General features: G+C 37.7%; 1 protein-coding gene across 20 annotated transcripts in view; it reads right to left on the bottom strand.

Moving 5' to 3' along the window:
* The window catches only part of ROBO2 (roundabout guidance receptor 2), a 945,132-nt gene that overhangs the window by 38,911 nt on the left and 885,418 nt on the right, over positions 1-20,803 (bottom strand). For 13 of the 20 annotated variants that reach the window (XM_069785365.1, XM_069785369.1, XM_069785356.1 and 10 more), the window contains 5 exons: positions 17,090-17,132; positions 15,391-15,518; positions 10,845-11,126; positions 10,346-10,471; positions 5,808-5,964 (listed from right to left, as the gene is read on the bottom strand). In XM_069785365.1, coding sequence (XP_069641466.1) covers positions 5,808-5,964; positions 10,346-10,471; positions 10,845-11,126; positions 15,391-15,518; positions 17,090-17,132 — 736 coding nt within the window. The remainder of the gene's footprint in view (positions 1-5,807; positions 5,965-10,345; positions 10,472-10,844; positions 11,127-15,390; positions 15,519-17,089; positions 17,133-20,803) is intronic. The other 7 variants (XM_069785370.1, XM_069785361.1, XM_069785374.1 and 4 more) reach the window with 1 other exon arrangement.

The following is a 20,803-nucleotide window of genomic DNA, read 5'->3' as shown; positions in this document are numbered from 1 at the left end:
CAACAGCTAAGTGACTTGAACAAGATGTGCAACAAAAAATTACTGATCCATTATCACATTTGTTAATGGCGATTAGATCATGTTACGCCACAATCAACAACAAAAATGAACTAACTCACTTCCTGGACCATTAGCCTAGCAGAATACATGAAGATTGACCTAGACATGAAAATAGCAGCATTCTTAGAAGGCAGAGTGAGCTTTACGTAGTTGCACTATGCACTTCCTTACTCCCATCCTCCCCTTTCTTCGTCTGTAAGTTTACTATTTGATTTTATTTTGTAGCTTAAATAAAAAAGCTACACTTTCCACATAAATTCTGGTCTTTCCACACTGCATATAGGTATCTACTATGGTGTGTAATACATTCATGTTGCAGCAGCACTGACCCTAAGCATATGCTACGTCACAGCACCAGCTGATAAGATACATTAGCACACATGCTGACAGCTCTGCCAGCACGCCACCTCCTAACCAATCTTTACTGGGACTTACCTAGGCAGTGCTAAATTTCTGAACACTTTCAACACACCTGCCCAAAGTAAATTAAAAGATTAACAACTACCAATATTCTTCAATACCAAATTCTTCTCTCTTCACATAAAAGAGATGTTCTGATAGGTTTCTGTGGTTCAATTTTTAGTCTTATACTAAAGGTGTAAGAGCTGATGTTACATCTGATCAGGGCTAGAAACAGAAGCTTTATATTCTATTCTATTATGCAACCTTTGCCAGCAATTCAATCGTTTTCTGTCTCTGTCCTCATAACAGGACCTTTCAATTCAGTGCTGTATTACAGTATCATCCCACAACCCTGTCCCTTAGAGACACCAGCATCACTCAAGATGAATAGGCCCTAGTGAATGTGGTCATTCCCTGTGTGCTATCTCCCCTGAGTAATTCCCTAATCTGAACATAACTTTAGTTGTGCACTTCTCTGCTGACGATCACACCATTCAAATCTCAACACTGTCTACTCTTCCCATCTTCAAAACGTCCAGTCAGTCTGCAGTCCCTTGAGCATCTGCATACGTTTCTTCTTAACTCCCAGCGTATTCCAAAATACCTCCGGTTAGACAGCTCTTTTCAAAAGGCAACCAGACAACCAAAAGCTCTCACAGCTCCTTCATTGTTAAACCATCTCACACTCTAAAGGCCATTCCCCAAGCATCATCTAAGTCACTTTATCTTCTTTCCACCGTCAAGGCCTGCTGACAAGGTACACCCCTTTTTTCTGCAATGCAGTTAGGCAATGCATTGCATTATACGGTTAATTTCTTAAAACAGTTTAAAAATACTCCTTTAAGGCTTCTAATTTCGAAGGAAGGAATTACCAATTTCCCTCAGAAAAATGAATCACTGCCAATTTTCTCAAGTGTGAAGCCGGGTTACAAAACAGCTGGGAACACTGAGACAGAGAAGTTTCAAAACCTGTATTATGAACAGAACATTTACTTTATGTAAACCCCAAAGATTTCTAAACTTAACTAAACTACTTTTTCCTTATTCAAAAGTCTGTAGTCTGTATTTAAACGCACAGATTCAGGGTAGCTAAACCAACCTGACTTAATCATCCAAAATGCTGTGGACGACACATCTTGTAATTAAGGCTGGTATCACTTCAACCCTATATGAAGATATAACCATATGTAGGTACACAAACAAATGTTTGTGTACAGAGGTGCAAATAAATGCTGCATCTTAACACTTGGCATTTATGAACTTTTGAGTGAATGATCATTACCATTTTGATAACACAGAGATTTAAGAAAATGTTATATGATACATATTCAATTCCTTAGGAGACAATTAAGATATGACTACCCCTAATTTGTGTTTCCTTGCAATATTCACTCATGACATTGCCACCCAAGGGTGAAGGGACCATCCTATCTCATGCTGCTAAAAATGTACCGTGCAACAGCTCTGTCACTTATTTTTACTCTCTCAACCTCATGCTTTAGTATAATAGCTTCTTCTTTAAAAGGGACAGGGCAGAAAGATACTCCTTAGTGACTTTTCAGTAATGCATAAATGAGCTTTGAATGTGCTTGCCTTTTGACCCTACTTGCTTCAAATCCCCAAATGTTCAGCTTGATAGCAAAAAGATTTCTTAGAAAAAGATTTCTTAGGAGAAAGATTCTGCACAAGTACCACATCTTTACCTAGATTTTGTTTGAAATGGAAAGGAGCGTAAGCCTGAGGTTCAGGCCACTGAGATTCAAGATTTCAGGTACAAGAACCTTTGACTTCATAATGTAAGATGCCTGAAAAGCCACCAGTTCTAACCTGCATTTTACAAAAAAAAAACCAAAACCAAAACCAATCTGCAAGAAAAAGCTAGGAAACCTAACAGGCTACATACTAACTACACCTCATATAAATGATACAGTTATTGAAACTTCTGGAACCTGCACAGTGAATATTGATCACATCCATGTTCTTTTTGGGTTTCTGAGTAAATACAACTTGGTGAAAATGCATGCAATCTTTTTCAAGTACTTCTTATTAAAATCTAAGCACCTTAATTTCTCTAGGGACCTCTGATTGTAATTTCATGATAATTAAGTCCCTAAATAAGTTCTGGTTAACAAATATGTCTCTCTATGTTTCTAATAATTTTTTTCTATTCTCAGCACTTTTATTCTATTAAAAAGCTTGGTTCATTACATTGATAGATTTTTTTCTTCAAAATAAAAACCAGACATGATAGATAAGGCGCACATTCTTTAACAGTTCTGTTCCTTTACACACATCATTGCAGCAAAGAAAGCTTCCCTGTCTAGGCCTTGCCAGAAAGGATTTTTTGATGTAGAACGATTACCTTCTTTACTTTTTCTAAAACCAGAAAATTACTATCAAATATATTGATATCCAGCAGCTAATATTGCATTTTAAGGTGGAATCAATAGTAAGGAAAAGAAATAACCAATGACAACAATATGAAGACTGCCTTTACTGGGGTTGGCTCAAGATCATGCACATTATTAATGAAAAAATATAAGAAGATGATAATGAATAAGTAATAAGCATTTCCCTACTGTCAAGTTTATTAGATAAAACCAAGCAAAAGCATCCTCTCTGAAAAGGGCAGGAAAGGGAACATGCTTGATTGGGAGCTACTACAGGAAAAGAGAAACTTCAAAGACTTTGCAGTATATACAAGAGAAAATTAAGGAAGACAACACGGAACAAGCACAGAGTTTGTAGAAGACCACAAAAGGGGGATGTTTCACAGGAAAGAGCTTGCTAGGAAAACAAGAGTATAAACAGACTTTCTGCAAAGGTTAAATAGGAATTTAAGACATCCCAAAAGCTACCACATTATATACAATGGCTGCTTGGATTAACATATTCACCCTTCCTTATGTGTGTTGCAGTTCATGGAAAAATGGAGGTGAATGCAAACCTCAGTTCTGGGGAGAAGACAGTAGAAAGAACTAAGAGTGTATTCTGGTTTTCTTCCTTACCTCTGATTAAGTTAGATGACTTTTTTTTTTCTCACTTGCTGCTATTGTGGATTTTCTTTTACAATTTATAAGACAATAGGCCACTAGTGTTAATTCCTAGTAAGCAAAATAAGGTATCAAGATTGTTTAGTTTATTTGGGATATTCATGCCAATGAAACTCACACTTGAATTCAAGATTTACAAGAAGACATGCACAGAAATATAAGTTTCTGTTTAGATGCTCACTTCCTTGTTTTATTGCTCTGAACTTTCACCTTTCATATCACTTTGCAAGAACTTTATTAAAGTCTTCAGTTTTTCTGAATGGAAGTCCATTTTTCAACTGTAATTCACAATATAATTGCATCTGCATGTAATTAATTCTAAAATTAAAACACATTGAACTTGTCATACATAATATACATCAAAGCAAATCAAGAAAAACAGTTTTAAAAAATTGCTTGTTTTTTTTCTTACCCGATATGTCAATATTAAATGCAACATAAGGAATGCAGTCTATGATTCATTTTATTTTAGCATGTTGAAAATGACAGAAACAAGATCAACCCCTCAATACAGAATGACTGTTAGAATTGGATACCTCCTCAGGAAGTATGGGCATTGCAGATTAACTAATTTCAGTGAAGTTGGTTGCAAATTACTGTAGCTCAAGACTGATACTGTAAGTCTAATTTTCAAAATTTTTTTGCGTTTCGTAAAATGCACGTTAGAAGGTCTTGTTACAACCACCGTTAATGAGATATTACAAAAAACAGAGAAGAGTAATTCAAAAGATAATCAGAGGAAAAACTAAGTCTGAATTGTTGGGAACCTGGAAGGCTGCTGACTACCTTATCCTTAAATAACCAGTGTTGTCTTGGTGATCAACATCATTCCTTCCAGCTAAATAACAGATACTTTATGCAACTGAGGAGTGAAGCCTTGTGTCACAAGGGATTTCTCTAGAAAGTATTTCCATTTACCTTTTATGCTATTTCATTGTCCAGAAAGAAAATCAAAGTTGTTTGCCTTCGATAGCGTAATTATTTTAGAGAAATGGCTGTACATGAGTTTTAAGGATATAAACTGATAAAGACAAATATTATATGGCGAAACTATCTTAAATTTACTTTAGCTTTTTATAACAGAATACAGAACATAATGATTATACGCACTTTTTGCCTTGAGATTTAAACAACACTTACAATCAGGAAGGTTATTCATTTTCCCTTATATTTGCTTTGAAATTCTAACTCTAATACAACCTGAATGGACCTTCATTTTAAAAGAAACTCCACTGACTTACACAGTTAGTTACTATTCATTTTAGGAGTTGAAGGAATTGGTATAAACTGCTATAAACTTGGTACAAAATATTAATATTTAGTTCTTCTAATTTTCATTATAAAAGTAGTGATGATCAATTCATGCTTACAACAGAGATAACACTTGAAGTATTTTTATTCAGTAAAGCTATTAGAAAGATTTTTAAAACATATGTTTAATCTTCAGGAAATATTGATTAATCCATGTATTTAAATAGACAGAAATTTGTCCCTGACAGAACAATGATTCTCAAAGGCTCCAACAAAACTGACCACAGTAAACTATTTTTCTATATACTCTGATTTTCCTCCCAAGTTTGATAACCGGGTATTTCATATAATTTCACTTTATAAAAAGCATTCCATAATTGTTCTCTGTGCAGGAAATGTCTCTTTCCTCTCATTTAGTGCTTTTTGTGTGATTCTGTGTCCTTGAGAACAAGTTTAAGCTATCCAAAAATAAGTGTAAGGTTCCAGAAACTCAAGAGTTGTTTAAATAATAATAAAAAAGGCCTATAAATAGCATGCCTTCCTCAACTGTGAAATTTCTCCTAAAAGCTGATGAGAAGATTACTATCCACTGGTTGATCTTCTAAAATTAATCCAATTTACTGTGGGGTTTTTTTGTTCTGTTGGCTTTAATATTTTTAAACATCAAAGCAGTGAAAAAATACAAGGAGCCAGATTATGTCATCCTTACTCACTCGGAGTCCCATCATCTGCAAGCAGTCCCAACAGAATTCAATTAAACTACAAGTGAAGAGAGATACTTCTCAGCATGAGTAAGCAGAGAAGCCCTGCACGATGATGAAGCAAGGTCACTTTTATTTCTGTCTTCAGTCATTAGCAAGAGAAGCTATTCAAACATTCCTCCTCTATAGCCTTGAATAAGTCTATAGGATAAGGCTCGCTCTCTCTTTTTTTTTTTTTTAACAAAGCAGAATAATATTGTCATTTAGCAAAATAATAAAAAAAAAAGCCTCATCTCTGCAATCCACAGATTTTTCTTCAAAAGAAAAAGAAGATAATTACCCTGCTTCTTGCTGATCCACCCCATAGTGTTCCAGCTCTGTGCCTGGAAGTGGCTGCACAGGAGGGGGTGGGAGGGGAACACTGGCCCAGTTTGAACCATTATTTTTCTGGGGCTTGGCAGTATTTTTGTTTTTCTTCTTTTTCCCTCCTTTTCCACCTGAAAATCCAAAAAGAAAAATAAAATGTTAGAAATATAATGTGGGGGAAAAAGCTAGCTATTTACATTCCTTTGAAAGAATTCTGATTCCAGATGGCATGCCCCAAAAAAGAGGATGTATTTTTATCTCAGCAGAATCAGCATCAACGTGCTAATGCTGTTACAAGGTTATAAATAATAATAGAATGGAATGGAAAAGTATTCTGAATAATTGCTGAAAATCAATTCTTTATAAAACTTCACACATTTGCACCACAGTAGTGCCCAACCAAGGGAAGATGTGTTTTGCTGTATCAGAAATATATTTACTGATATATTCATATCCGCTTTATGAATTCTTGAATTGACTGTTAGATAAAAATATAATGGACCATAACAAATTATTTCAAATGTCAGAATCCGATGCGCTTATAACACTGTTTTGCATAATCTTCTTCTGTGGATAACAGAGAGGTTAAGGACACAATGTAAAAAAGTTGTCATTAGACTCAGTATCTTTCAGCCAGAATGACAAGTGTAAGCTGTCAAAACAAAAAGAAACAGGGTTTTGCTGATAGGAATTTACTACGTTACGTTTTAAAAAACATCAGGAAGTCATCTGCAATGTTGTAGGACTGTTTCTTTCGCAGGATTCAAATATCTTGTGCCGTTACAGAGAAGAGTTCTATTTCTGATATACAACTCTAATGGAGGAGGCCGATAGAAATGAAGTGAGCAATGCATTTTGCTTAAGCCCTCTTCTCTTCTCTTATCGTCCTTGTACCCACTTCTCCAGTTGAGACACTTCCATTTGTGTGAAAGTGATCTTACAGAGAAAGCTCTCATCCCACTTGTTTTGCTTCTTTTATTTCGCCCTGACTCCTTTTTCTTGTCAGGAATTCATTAAGAGGAAGAATGGCACAAGATTTCAAATCCCTTGACTGCTTGGAGACCCATCTATTTATTGACATTTTGTTGTGGCTTTCAAATTCTCTGGATTGTTGGGTGGAAGAATGGTTTGTCATATGCTTTTTCAGTGGGGTACCCAGCTGGCAGTCACTCACCCCTTGCCTGTTGCAGAAAGCACAGTTTAATCCATCTTAGCCACTGATGTCTCTTGCTGATTTATAAGGATCAGCCAAAAAAACCCATGTAAAAAGTTCTCAACAGCAATGAAACAAAAAAGCCACAACTGACTTGTCAGGCAGGGTGGCACAGTGTGCACTGGCAGGCACCACCCTCTTTGCCATGGTTCTAGCTTTAGGCATAGAGAAATTCAGAAGGAGGTGCAATTCTAGCAACAGAAACCAGCATGCGTCATGGGACTTTTCGTCTGAGAGACAGTGGATTTTTTCAGTTATCTCCAAATATCAGCTGGACCAAAGCAGGAACGAATAGAGAGGGAAGAAAAAGGTGATCCTGTCATTCAGAAGTAGCCAAGACTTCTCTTTTCACCTCTTGTTGTGGTTGCTAGAGACAGGCAATAAGTCTGGCAAGGTTTCTAATCAGCCTGGCTGGCAGCATGTTGCAAACAAGACTTTGCTTTGCACTACTCAATTCCAGACCAGAGCTCTTCCTTCCTCGTCTTGGAGTATTTATAGTCCAGCCAAGATCCTGTCATTCACTATGTGCAAACTGAGCTGATATTCCATCTATTAGGATGCAAGACAGGCTCTTCCCTCCTTTTGTAGCCTGGCAGAGAGGGAAGCTTTCTTGAAAAGGGAAAGAACATTTTGATCAACAGAAAAGAAACCCCAGTGATGGTGGCAATGGAAGAACAAATACATGAACCTTCTGGAAGGAAAATGAAGCTTTCAAAGCACAGGTGTGGCAGAAAGCAGAGTTAGAAGTAGGGTCACAAAACTACAAAGGAAGTACGTTAATTTTGATTTGTGGGACATGGGGAAATTTTTGAAAAGTCAGCAGGAGTAAGAGACAACAAGAGCTAAGGCAGAAGGGGCTGCTTTGGGAGGAAAGCACATGCAAAGTGTGTGTGTGTGTGTGTATGTGTTGCAGGGAGATTTAAACTAAGACTACTCAGAGAAGAGAAATGCAGAGAAGAACTTGAGCTTAGAGATTAGTTGAGGTGAAGAGGAAGATTTTGGAAGTGTAGCATCTTGGTAATCTTAGGAGACTGGTAAAACAGGTTGGATATGTGGGATGTTAGTATGGAGTCACTTGAATTTGGGGGATTTTGGAGAGAAAGGTCAAAGATAGCGGAGCTATTAGAGCGAAACATCGAGAGCTGAGGAACTGTTCAGATGAAGAAATAAAAGAAAGGAACTCCAAGGTCATTACTGGCAGGGGAAGCAGCCTACATCGTACAGCTGGGCAGGAGATTTCTCTTCTGTCCCCATCGGCAGAGCTACTCCACTGTCAGTGTAGTGGAACAGGCAACTAATACATAATGCCTGATGTGTGTTTGAAAACTGTTGCACCAAATCCTTGTTTCCCCACAGCAATGATGCTTGATGTTTCAGTGTCTCCTCGCACTGAAATTCAATTATATTGTTTAAATCTCTAGATGAATCAGGTCCTGGAAAAAGAATTTGCCAGTCGGGCTGATAATCATAGCACTGACATAAGCTGGGAGCTGTGCAAAGTACAGCCACAGAATTTGCCTGCCTCACAAAGCAGTTGAGTTTTTAGCTATTTTCCATTCCACAGTGGGATAGGATTTCTCATGATATCCATTTGAGAGAGACAGAAACTTAGTCAGAATAATAAGTAGTACCTAAAGTACTAACCAAGGAAGTGAGAGAACAAATCCCTGATCACCCTGATGGGGACTACGTAATCAAAGCTGGTCTCTGACTCCAGTGATGCTCTAATTATTGGACTACTTGAAGGTCTCCCCCAGTTTCTCATGTATTACAGACATAATTAGCTGGCATTAAAGACATAATTAGTGGGCAAGGGAGAGCAAAATACTGACTGCAGTCCAACAGTTTGACACTCATCTGAGCATTAGGGCATCCAGGTGGGAGCTGCTTTGATCACAACAGGAGCGCCCTGGTCATAGAAAGACTGGCTAACCTGAAGTTTCTGTGTGTCATCAGAAAATTTACTTCAAACTGAGAAACACTACACAAAATACGTTTCACTTGAAATATTTGTTCAAAGTCCAGCTTTTGATCAAGTGGCATTTTCCAATGAAACTTTGTATTTTCTGAGAAAATTCTTAGGCAGCTGTAGCTGTCAACACATCTAAAGTGTGATACTGCCCTCTGATAACTGGCACATTTGTACCTCAGCATATCAATTTCTGCATTTTCATGCAGCCAGAGGAGCAAGCTGATTTCCTAAACTACTTGCCAATACATCTCACATACAAGGAACAAGAATCTTTCTTGAAGTGTTGTATGAACTTAGCTCTCAGATACCTCTCTGTCAATGCCACAAGCCTATTTTTTGATCTCACTCAAATCAGCTAATATTCTCCATGAGAACACAAGACTTGCAAACACATTTGGCTATTTAAGTTATGGGCCAATGATTATAGGCTTCTAATCTCAACATTCAATTTGAATAGTCATTTAAATTGATGTAAAGAAGCCATTTCTAGGGCTGATCGGTTACTGTTATGATTGCTCCAACTTATAGTGGAACTTCAAAAGGCTATGGATATAGTATGAGTTTGAAATTTAAGTTCCTTCAGCTCCCACATTTCAGCTGAGTGAAATAGCAGACTTTCTGTTTAATTGCTGGCTTTTCAGTTTTTGTCTTTAAAAAAAAAAGACATAGTTATACATAACATAAGCAACAAGTAAGCAAAATGAAAGAAATCAAGAAAAAGGTGTGTTTAAATATAATACACAACAACATATACTACAATCATTTTCATCCAACGAAAATGCATCATGTTTCCAATATAACATGCAGCACACACATAAAATTTACATTCTGTTTGTATGCAGACTTGGCACAATTTTTGAAACCCCAGTCATCTCACAGGACCCTACATTTATTTCTGACCTGCCTCACTGAAAAAAAGCATTTAGAAACAGCTCATGGAGTGGGGAATCTGTTAACAACTCAACAAAAATATTAATTTCCTCGTGAAGTTCAGTGTGGGGAGACCTATAAACTGAGGATTGATGCAGAAATATATTTGCTCCATGAACTGTGCTGTCAGGGAAGGGATGGGACAAGGCAAGGTCTGCAATTGTGCTGACAAGCGCTGGTTGGGAGGATTCTCCAATTACCTCCAAACAGGTTTTGCAAAAGGCATTTTTTTTTTTTTTTTTTTGTAGAGGCCAACACGATGCTGTTTGCTGATGTTCCAGTGGGCAGGCACCCTCATACCTATCTGTGAAGTGCACCTGGGAGGTCATCCGCCTCCCTGGCGAGCTGCTCACCAACACCCCTCCGTCCCTCACCCACCCACGGCGGTGGAACCAACCTGAGAGGCTGCCACTCCTTTCGGAGCTGTTGTGGGAGCTGGTGGTGCTGAAATCCTGTGACTGGTTGTGTGGCAATCTATTAGCCAATCCCTCAGCCACGCGGTAGTCAGGGATGTAAAGCAAGGCTAAGGGTTAAAGGGCAAAGGTCACAGTGGCATCGTGTGATTAGTTGACAGCACAAGCACATGCAACACATGCAGTTAGCAAGTCAACAGCAGATGTCGTGGGCAGCAAGTTTTAATTTTTCTTTTTTTTAATGTACACCTATCCTAGCCTAATGGAAGGCAGATGGCTTGGTGATTAGCACAGGACAAAGAGGATTAAAAGCACAGAACAGTATATTTTGTGGTTGTGTTAGGTTCGGCACAGCATGCAAGGTATGTAAGCATTAGTTATGGCAGATATGAAGTGTCTTATGTACCAAAAAGATTTTTTGAATTCATGCATAGATGATACAGTATAAAGCCACGGGCTCTGGAAAATAAGAGCTGTAATTACCATTGTTGCCCTTGCCTTGGTCTGGGAGAGAGTAACCGAAACCCATCAGGTCATTTTTTTGCTGAATTGAGCTTTTCCACTGAGGATCAGGTAAGTCAACAGCCAACTCATGGATGCTGTTGGAATGCAGTATCTGGGTGGTGGCATATGGCGTAGCTTGCGTTATTTGGCTGGAACTGTTGTAACTAGTTTTCGTGGTGAAGTCAATGCTGCTGTAAATGGCTCCATCAGAAAGCATAGTAGCAGTTTTATCTCCTTGCCCTGGCACCGGTGGCAGCACATCTGTGGAGAACATAGGGGAATGAAACAAATCATTGATGCACAGGAAGCCTGAAAGTATCAAGGTTTAAGATGAAAAATAAATGTGTCATTTTGCACGTTTGCATTTCAGCTGAGACAGGTCCATGAGCCAACGAAGGGAAGATGATGTACAACCATAGCCAAGCTATCAGCATCTGTGACAGGACTACCACTTGTCCTTCACGTCTCACTGCCTAAAACCATCTTTTTTTTTTTTTTTCCCATACCTTCAACTGTGAAAGTGAAGTTTGGAATATTTCTCTACTGAAGAATGTTTTCAATTGTTCACTTTATGTCAGAACCAATGAAACTGTCTGGGCTTCAGGAAAATGATGAAAGGAGTGAATCTACAAATCACAGAGCAAACTTTCCCAGCAAATACGTAGCAAAACTCTTACATGGATGCCAAAGCTCTCAAAGCAATTTTTTAAGGACATCACCTTGACTTCCTTGAAGTTTTATGCATCAGCTTATCTAATTTTATTTTTGACATTAGCTAGTACATTTCTCCTTTTCAACAAAAGAAAAACCTGACAAAACCAAGTTGCTCCTGACATATGAAAGAAAATCTGTTATGCTGAAGGGATTTAAGTGATCAGTCTCTTAAAATGGCAAAGCAGTGTTGATAATGGAGAACAACTTGTCCAAATACTCCAGTACATTTACCCGAAAAACAGTACAGCGTATTTAACTAAATATCTGTTGACTTTTCTACATCTCTTGCATCCTATCACACATTGCAATTTGTACCTTTAATCACTTAGATTGTCAGTCTCTCTCCTTACTAAACATTTTAGTGACCTTTGCTGGTAGAATACTAGATTTAGAAGCTGAGACTACTGAAGTGTGAAGAATCTAATGATGACTGGCATGGTGTCCCAAGGAGAACCACAGCTCAACAGACAACCCTCTTCCTGCTCTCTCAGAGGTCAATATATCAAATGGTACTATTTTTACAATTTATTTAGACTCTGAAAAGTTGAAACCATTCTGGAATTTACTTGTTAGAAAAATGCATCATTTATATGCCATTTGCTTCATATAGCTGGATGGCAGATATGGATTCCAACTGTTAAACTGTACTTGAGATAATGCATACACCTATAGTGAAGATGTCCAGATCTCATTCTAGGTATCACAGACATTTTTATATACCTTAAGCCCCAGAGAGAAAAGATGATTCTTGCACCTAGACAAGGGTTTAGGCTCAGTTCCAGACTCAGACATGGGTTTTGTGCAACCTCAGGAAATACAGTTGTTCTTTCACTGTCTCAAGACTTTTCCAGCAATGAGATATGATACCATGGCGTCCTCCCACTGTTTTGTTTTGTTGGTTTTTTTCCCCTGGGGTGAACATTTAGACCACAGAACTATTTTCTACTGCATTCATGTGTATAATAGTGAACATTTTAATATGGACCCTAATAACATCTGCAGTCTCAGGGCAACAACATAATATTAACAATAAAAATGGCAATAACAAGTGCTCAGTAGAGAGACTGCAGAAACAGAGATTAAATTTGGGTCTATCACTATGATCTGGTTTTGCAGACAACAACAGGGAAATGGGCACAATCAAGTATTTAAAAAGCCTTAATTGTATTAACTTATATCTGTAGATAAATTGTAAGTGCAAAGAAAAACTACAATTAATGCAAACTACAGGTCATATTTCAAAATCAGGTTATTACTATCTATCTGCACACATCCAATGTGCTTTCTAGGGGCAGTACGCAATCATAAAAGCATCTATGTGCAAATACAGCATGGGATGTGAGAGACAAGTGCATTCCTATCCTTCTTGCATTTCGGCCACAATATGAAGATTTTTCCTTTCCACAGTCAGCTTCATCAAAGCATAATGGACTGAAGTTTAGTAAATGAATTCTGTTGCTGATGTATAACATGAAGTAAGTCGAAGTAAGTCCAGCTCAACCTGTCTGTGTTGGATTTGCAGACACATGGAAGTAAAAACTAGCAAAATGCTCATCTTTCTAGTACTCAGACATATATCTATCTTTAAGAGCACGTTCCTGGCAACTGAAGAGGTATCATCTCTATATAGCCATTTTAAAATGGAGAACTATACATTTGCACACACTTGAAAGGAAAGTTGCATAGCTTCCCAGCAGCCAAGAATTTTCAGTCATTCTTACTAATAAGCTGAGATTCTCCAGATGTTCTGGGAATTTCCAGTACAGTCACAAATTACTTTTTTTACCTCAATGAGATGTATACACTAAGCACTCAAAGAGCTATTAAAGTGCCATTTTCCCAAATGCCATAATCACCTAGTAAAAATCAAGTGTGATCTTCCCACCAAGTTGTCGTAGCAAAAAAAACACACTGTACATTTCAGACCAAAGATGAACACACATTTCCCACTGGACACTTTCCCCAAAACTCTCCGAAATCCAATATGTTTTGTAACTCTTGAGATAAATGAAATAGTGCTGAAGTACTTCCTGAGGGAACCTCTTTCTTGCTGCCTTGGAAGACACAGTACCATTTTGTGGCCTTACACGCCTCCAAACTTAACCTGTGCTTCCCACTCACAGCTTTGCTCTCAATGGCTATCTAGGACATAACGTGGATTTCACTCTTAAAGGCAATGTTAGAACTGCCTGCCTCAGCTTCTGAGTTTCCAGAGTGATTGATTCCCACCTTACTGTTTTTAAAATTCTTACAGACCTTTTATATTATCACAGACCTTTTGAAAAGTAAAAGAGGCCCAGGTTCTATCTATACAGTTAATTCATGTTAAAAGACACCTGACTTCCTTAATGCAGAAGCATCCAAACTCCAACTGCTGAAACAAATAGGGATAAGTGGTCCCAAAACAGCTAGAATAAAAGCGTGAGCTCAAGTGTAAAGATCATGGGTGGAATTAAGCTGCTGAAATTCAAAATATAACTGTTGCATCTCTTGGACAAATTTGGACCTATGCCTCATCCACATTGAAGCCAAAAGCTTTAAAATATGCTTCCAATTTCAGTCATATAGAGCCAAATGCTAAGAGAAAATGGTAATTTTTCTGTATTATGTGAGCTTATGAAAAGATGGAAAAGTACTGAAGGGTTTTAAATTCAAGATATTCACAACAAAAAAGCTGCCAGGTATTCAGTTGCCTTCCAAATATCATCAAAAGTTTTGCTTACTTTATAATATTTTTGTAAGACAAGAGGAAAATAAATCTAGAGTGTTTTGTTGTAATTTTAAGTCACAGTAGTCAAACCACAGGCAAGAAGTTTTGCATGGGAACACAGAACCGATGTGAGGGATGGTTTTCAGAAGCAGATTCTGGTACAGTTCAAAACTGAATTCTTTTCACATTTATCAGTTTGATAATTTTACAGATTTTTTGCATTTTAATGTATTTTTTATATATAAAGTTGTCTTAATTTTTGTTTACTTATTTATGTCTTAAAAATATTTATATATTCATTTACATTAGGAAGTCTTGTTCCGAACACCACTATGCAGAACTAGCTGTGTTATAACATCAGAGAAACCAAGGAAACAACACTGATGTGAATATTACTGTGACTTTTAAAAATCCCAATCATACATCTTGAAGTTCCCATTTGAGTAAAATGTTTGAAAGAAAATAACCCCTCTAAAGATTCATCACCATAATTATGAATCATTACCTCATCTCCGCAAAGGGCCTCCCTCAATTCAAAATGGACATAAACCCCTAAAAAACCTGAACAGTTGCCTTTTATGTATTCTTTCCTCCAATAGGAATGAAAGTTTCTAAAGACCTGTGAGGCCTTCTTCATGGATTATGGTTGAGACTGAGAGCAGTCCCTCAGCAGGAAGGGGATGGGTAAGGTGACAGCAACGATGTTCTTCTGTCCTTCTGCTGAAGGAACATCCTTCCTGCATCCCCCAGGTTCTTCTCTGCTCTTATGAACGTCCTCTATCCCTGGCTACAGGGCCCTGCACAGCAGATTGCTCATCTCCACACAAAAGGGAATGAGTTTGAGCAACAGACACATTTCCCTTGAGATGATAAGCAGACCCTGTGTCACCACTGTGGGGTAAATTACAAACTAGACCTACATTTTAAAGAAGTAGAAAAAGACAAATAAAAATAAACATTTTAAAGTCAGTTTTAAATGAAATCTTGAGTCAAGCATAGAAAGAACTATAATGATAAAAATATTACACAGTGTTTATCATAGATGTTAACTAACAGAAGCCTATTGTATACTATACAGTGACTTAATAAAATGAAACCTACCTCCACGACCAAAATTGCCAAGATCATTGGGGCCACTAGTGCTGTTGTTTACTGGCAGACTCGTGGCAGGCCAAGAGTCTGCAAGCCAAGGATAACTGGGGTCACTTGCATTCAACAGACCTGGTCGACTGAAGCAGAATAAGAAAAAAAGATATGCATACAAACATAAATATATATATATATTTACAAAATTAAAATATTTGTGAGACAACTAATGATTGAAGAGAGCATACTACTATCCTCCTAATACCATAGGTAACAAACAGTTTAGGAGACTTTAATTTATTTCAAATTAAAATTGTGTAGCCTTTGATGATTTGAAGACCTTGAGCAGTTAATTAAGGTTATATACAAATCAACTTTGTCAATAGAATTGGGACTAGGTATCCGTTGTGATTCTGCCAGAATCCAAATGAACTCCGTTGTCTGTGTGAAACAGGGGTTAGGCAGCACCATCACGGGATTCTACACCAGTGCTGCATGATAAATTACCACCTCAAGGGAGCCATCACTCAAACTGATTGCTCCCTATCAGCCATTTCCAGGACTTTGGGCTACTATTTCTTCCTTCCCTTGCATCCCAAATGCATGCCTGTCATCTACAGGCTGGCAACTCTTTCTTTGAGTACTCTTGGATGGTTTAGAGGCAAACAGGTTTGAGTTGGATTAATAGAAAGTCCACAGGTATCTTTATCTGCCACTACTGCATGGCTTTTATATCCCTGTAATTCCTAGCTTTGAGAGCAGTATTAAACAGCGAGTACGTTGAAAGAGAAGGTACTCTCAGGCCATAAGGCACCGTGTCTCTCTCACCCCAGGATAAACAGCCAGAAATTTAGTAAGGCAGGTGGATTGTTTGTATTTCTATTTAACAGGGAAAACAAATCATTTCCTGCAGACACCCCTTCCTCCAAACAAAAACAAAAACAAAAATCTACAGTTCTGCAGCTTTTCTAGGTTATTAATGCACTCATGAAGTTGGAGCAACATCTCTGATCATTGTACGTTATAGACCCCTGCCTGGTACAATCCCTAAGAGAAACATAGGTTTCTATGGAAACAGCAATAAGAAGACCCAGCCGCTTTCTTGCCACATCTACTCGCTCTCATTAGGCCTAATCTCTTTTTGCTAAAATATTGATTAAACAGGAGATTGGAAGTTATTACCAGGGCCTAATTACAATCTCCATATTGGCAAAGGGAAAATAGATGAGGATATATGGGCCCGTTATCAGCTTTTATCAATTTCAATTGAGTAGCCAAAGTTGTGGAATCCAGTCCTATCAATCTACAGCCTATTCATCATCCATGAATCATTTATTTCGTGATCGATTAAGTGTAATTGTTCACTCACAGCAATTTAGGGGGAGCCAATAAGGACTCTTAAACAACAGCAACTTCATTTGCTAATGTCTAATTAATGCAATAAACATCCCAGTAACAAATGAACACATTCCTTGTGATATTTACTACTCATTTCTTCCAGGGCATCTGGGAGATATGAAACATCTGGGCTTGATTCCTCCAAAGTGCACAACAGATAGGTCATTAAACCTTGTGGTAAGCTACTTAACTCCTCCTAGCGTTGTCAGTCTTCCCAATGATCGGTTATTACCCAAGTGCATCACCGATAGCATTTTTCTGATCCCTAATTTTAAAAATAAATACTATGGAAAGACCTTTATACAAAGAAACGTACCTTCCATTGCTCATTAGTCCTCCATCTCCTCTTTGGAAAGTGACTGTGTTTTGGTTGGAAAAACAAAACAAACAAACACACACACACACACACGCACACACATATAAGACAGGGAAAAATCAATTAGTAATAATTAAAAGTAACAATTCAAACTGCTCAGTGTCCGAGATCGGAGGCCTCTTGGCATCATCACATAATAAAGTACAGAGATGATAAGAAAAGGATCAAACACATTAGGGTTACAATTTGTTCAGGATTTCACTGCACGTTATTGATTAACATCAATTTGCTCTGTAACTTGCAAGGCAAACCAGCCGCCTGGGCAAAAGGCCTGGATTTACCCCAGACCCCTTCATATGACTTCCCGTTGCAAGACTGAGCCATGTGATGAAATTGTTTTCTTGGCATGCTTTTGCTTCAGTACATAATGACATTGCACCAGTGAGTTAATAACATCATGTCATAATGCAGTAATATAATGTCACCACACAAATATGCCATCTCCCAGGACAAATACAAAGAGGTGGCAGCTCTATTAGAGACAAAGGGGTGAAAAAAAGCATACAGCTGCATTTCCATTAGAAGTACTGCAAAAGAACCAGCACCCACACTTAAATGCATACACACCAGTATCACTGGGAAGAAAAAGTGTTTCCAGTCTTGCCATGGGGGATGCCAAGGACACATTCAGAGGGAGACAATTGCTTTTATGGCTCCATTCATGGGTGTTTGACAAAACGCAGCCTATCCCTTATCTATCTTATTAACAGGATTACATTTCAGGGCAACATAGGTAAACCCACGTTACTGGCGAGATGCTGATTGACAACATTTGATGTTTCTTTTTGAAGCACTGGCAAATATTTTGAATCAAGGCCAACAGACTACTCTGGTTCTCAGTGGTAATATCCCATTATTTTTTGTCAGGCATAGATAAGGCAGACTATTAAATTATATCAGTGTCCTGGACACCTGCATCCTTACAGGCCCCTGACAACATGAGTGTTTGAATTTCAGAGAGGAATGGAAGAGTATGTGGCCAGTTTAATTTAAAATAGGCCTTGGTTTGGAAATACTATTTAGCTTTGTAAGACAGATATTCCCATCATTAAATTAGCTCCCAGAGTATTTGCAAGATTTTCTAAACGTTAGTCCAAACTATACTAATTCAAGATTAGGCTTTCTATTACACACCATTCTAATCAGACAAAATTACTACACCCAATAGAAATACCTGTGAGCATTAAAAAAATTAGCAATGACATAAATCCACTGGGAAAACACTTCTGATGCCCTACAGAATCCTTGTTACTTTATTAACTCCTAGGATAATTTTACAGTCTACACTCAGCAAAGGGGACAAAACTGGCCCCTCTGGAAGGCCTGCTGGAAGACTGCTTGGGTAGGGTGATTAATTACCCTTCACTGTAGAACAGACTAATATCAATATCAGAAAATCACTGCAGTCATGTCACATCAAAATGGTTAATAGCTGAATTTTGAAAGGATGTAATCAAACCAATTAATGAAAAGAAAAACAAAATGCAAGTATGGGAAGTATTGAAGTCTGCTTTGAAAAACAAGACATGGTAAAACATTGCAGCCAATTAATTTTAGAGCTGATGCTACTTTCATTCACACTGTTTCTAACAGGCTGTCAAATGACTGTATCACTCCCTGCTTAGAAGTGAATAATCCGAAGTGCTGTGGATATCATGAGTGAATATGCAAAGAGGTGGGTACTGTTTGGCTATGTTTCAAAGTATGTGGTCAAAAGTACATTAGATGCTGTTTCCTTTCTCCTCTTCCCTTTCAAATTTAACACTCCATTTCTCCAACCTTCTGCATTTGTCAAAGCGACATGAAATAAGGAAAATGCAAAACAAAGGCGCATTCCGTAACAACCTTTATAAATAAAGTTTGCAAATTTAAGGCAATTCCAGTAAAACATATTTTCTGAAAACTTCTTGGAATTAATGCTCTTGTTTAGACTATTGTCTACCAGAAATAATTTTCAAGTAATATTGTCACCGCTTATATAGCACATATAGGTGTGTGAGATTTTAACTATGCATGTCATATGGAAAAAAAATCAATACTTGTAGTCTTCAGAATGTTTATATCCCTTGTGTACCTTCATAAAGCAAAGCTAAAATGGAGGAGCTAGTAGGAGACTGCATCAATGTTTGCCAGACATATTTTATTTTCCGTGTAGTGAGGAATGGAAAAAACTCCAAGGCATGCTGTGAGAAACATATCAAGAAGACGTGACATAGAAACCTCTTCTCTAGAGCCATAATTGCTGCAGAGTGGCTGTGGCATATGAGCTTGTTGAGAAGAGACAGGTATCACAGCATTTACTCTTTTTTCTTCTATTTGTGTATTGCGGTGGTAGTAACCGTTTCCTGGTTTTGTCCTACATTAAATAATCTTACACTCTCCCAATATAAACACTGGTTTTAGAAGAAAGGTTCAGCTTAGTTTATTAAAAAAGAAGTTGTCTTGCAGCGACATTGTTTTTCCTGGGGAAGACTGTGCCTGACTTATGTGATGTGTATGGAACTGGGAAGGAATACAGGTTCTTTTGTTTACCCTCTACCCTGTGTACCGATGCACGGATGATTATAATCTTCATGAGAAAATAAACAAGAAAGTATTATTCTTGGTGGAAAAGGCTCCGGAATATCAACTAAGCTAGCCAAAATTCCTCTTGAAGTGTGGACATGTCATCAGGATGTTACAGAAAAAAAAAATCATATTCCTGATGCCATCCATAAATGGGCTACCTGAGGCTGGATAGAGAAGGTGCCTGCCTTTTAGCATCAATGTTGTGAAAGGAAAGACAGCTAACAACAGAAGATATGGTGAGGCTGCCAACACAAGCACTATGTTTATCATTCCTGCCATACGTTTTGTCAGCATTTTTGCCTGCAGTTTGATTTCTGCAATTACAAAACAAGTCTAAACGCCTGAATAGGAGCATACTTAATGCAAGGCAGGCTTGTAGATGTCACTGTAAAAATAAGACAGACAGACAGCTGGCTTTATTCATCCTGTCTCCACTTCAAAAAAAAAAAGCAGAGCAATTTCAAGGTGCAATGTAAGAGGAGGAAGTGAAGGATGTCCCTATCACTGACCCACCCATCTCCCTTGCTTTTTATCACTGAGGAAGCAAAAAAGCTCTTTCACTGCTCTTTGCATCTGATATATGTTCTTAGAAAGGCTGAAGACCTGCAGGGATGAGATTGGTTTTCAAAAGAAGATGAAAAAATAACCTCTGCATAGAGAGATTTTGAAGGAATCCCCACCAGCTTATACTTTAAGGACTGTAAAAATGCATAAATATATTCCAAAGTGCATTTGAAATGCATAAATATTTAAGGAAATTATATTGTATATATTTGTATGAAGAACAGCATATGTTAAGGAGCTTTTCACATTCTTCCTATTAAATATATAAGGAGGTATCCAAACCATTTCTAATATTATCTGACAAGGTTAAACTTAATCTTCATGCCTGCTAGAATTGGAAAAATACAAATGTATAGTAAGTTGACATTCTGAGGTAAGAAAGCTTTAGAAAGCTTTCTGTATGCCTATCTCTAGTAGGCCACATTTTCCTACTACAAATGAAAACTTTAATGTTGCCAGCCAAGTCTCATTCCTTTTTCTGATAAGCTCTTCCTCAAATATGAATGTAGATTAATCCTCTTT

The sequence above is a fragment of the Haliaeetus albicilla genome, chromosome 6 (assembly GCF_947461875.1).
Source record: "Haliaeetus albicilla chromosome 6, bHalAlb1.1, whole genome shotgun sequence".
NCBI lineage: Eukaryota > Metazoa > Chordata > Aves > Accipitriformes > Accipitridae > Haliaeetus > Haliaeetus albicilla.
This window is presented reverse-complemented; position numbering and strand designations above follow the sequence as displayed.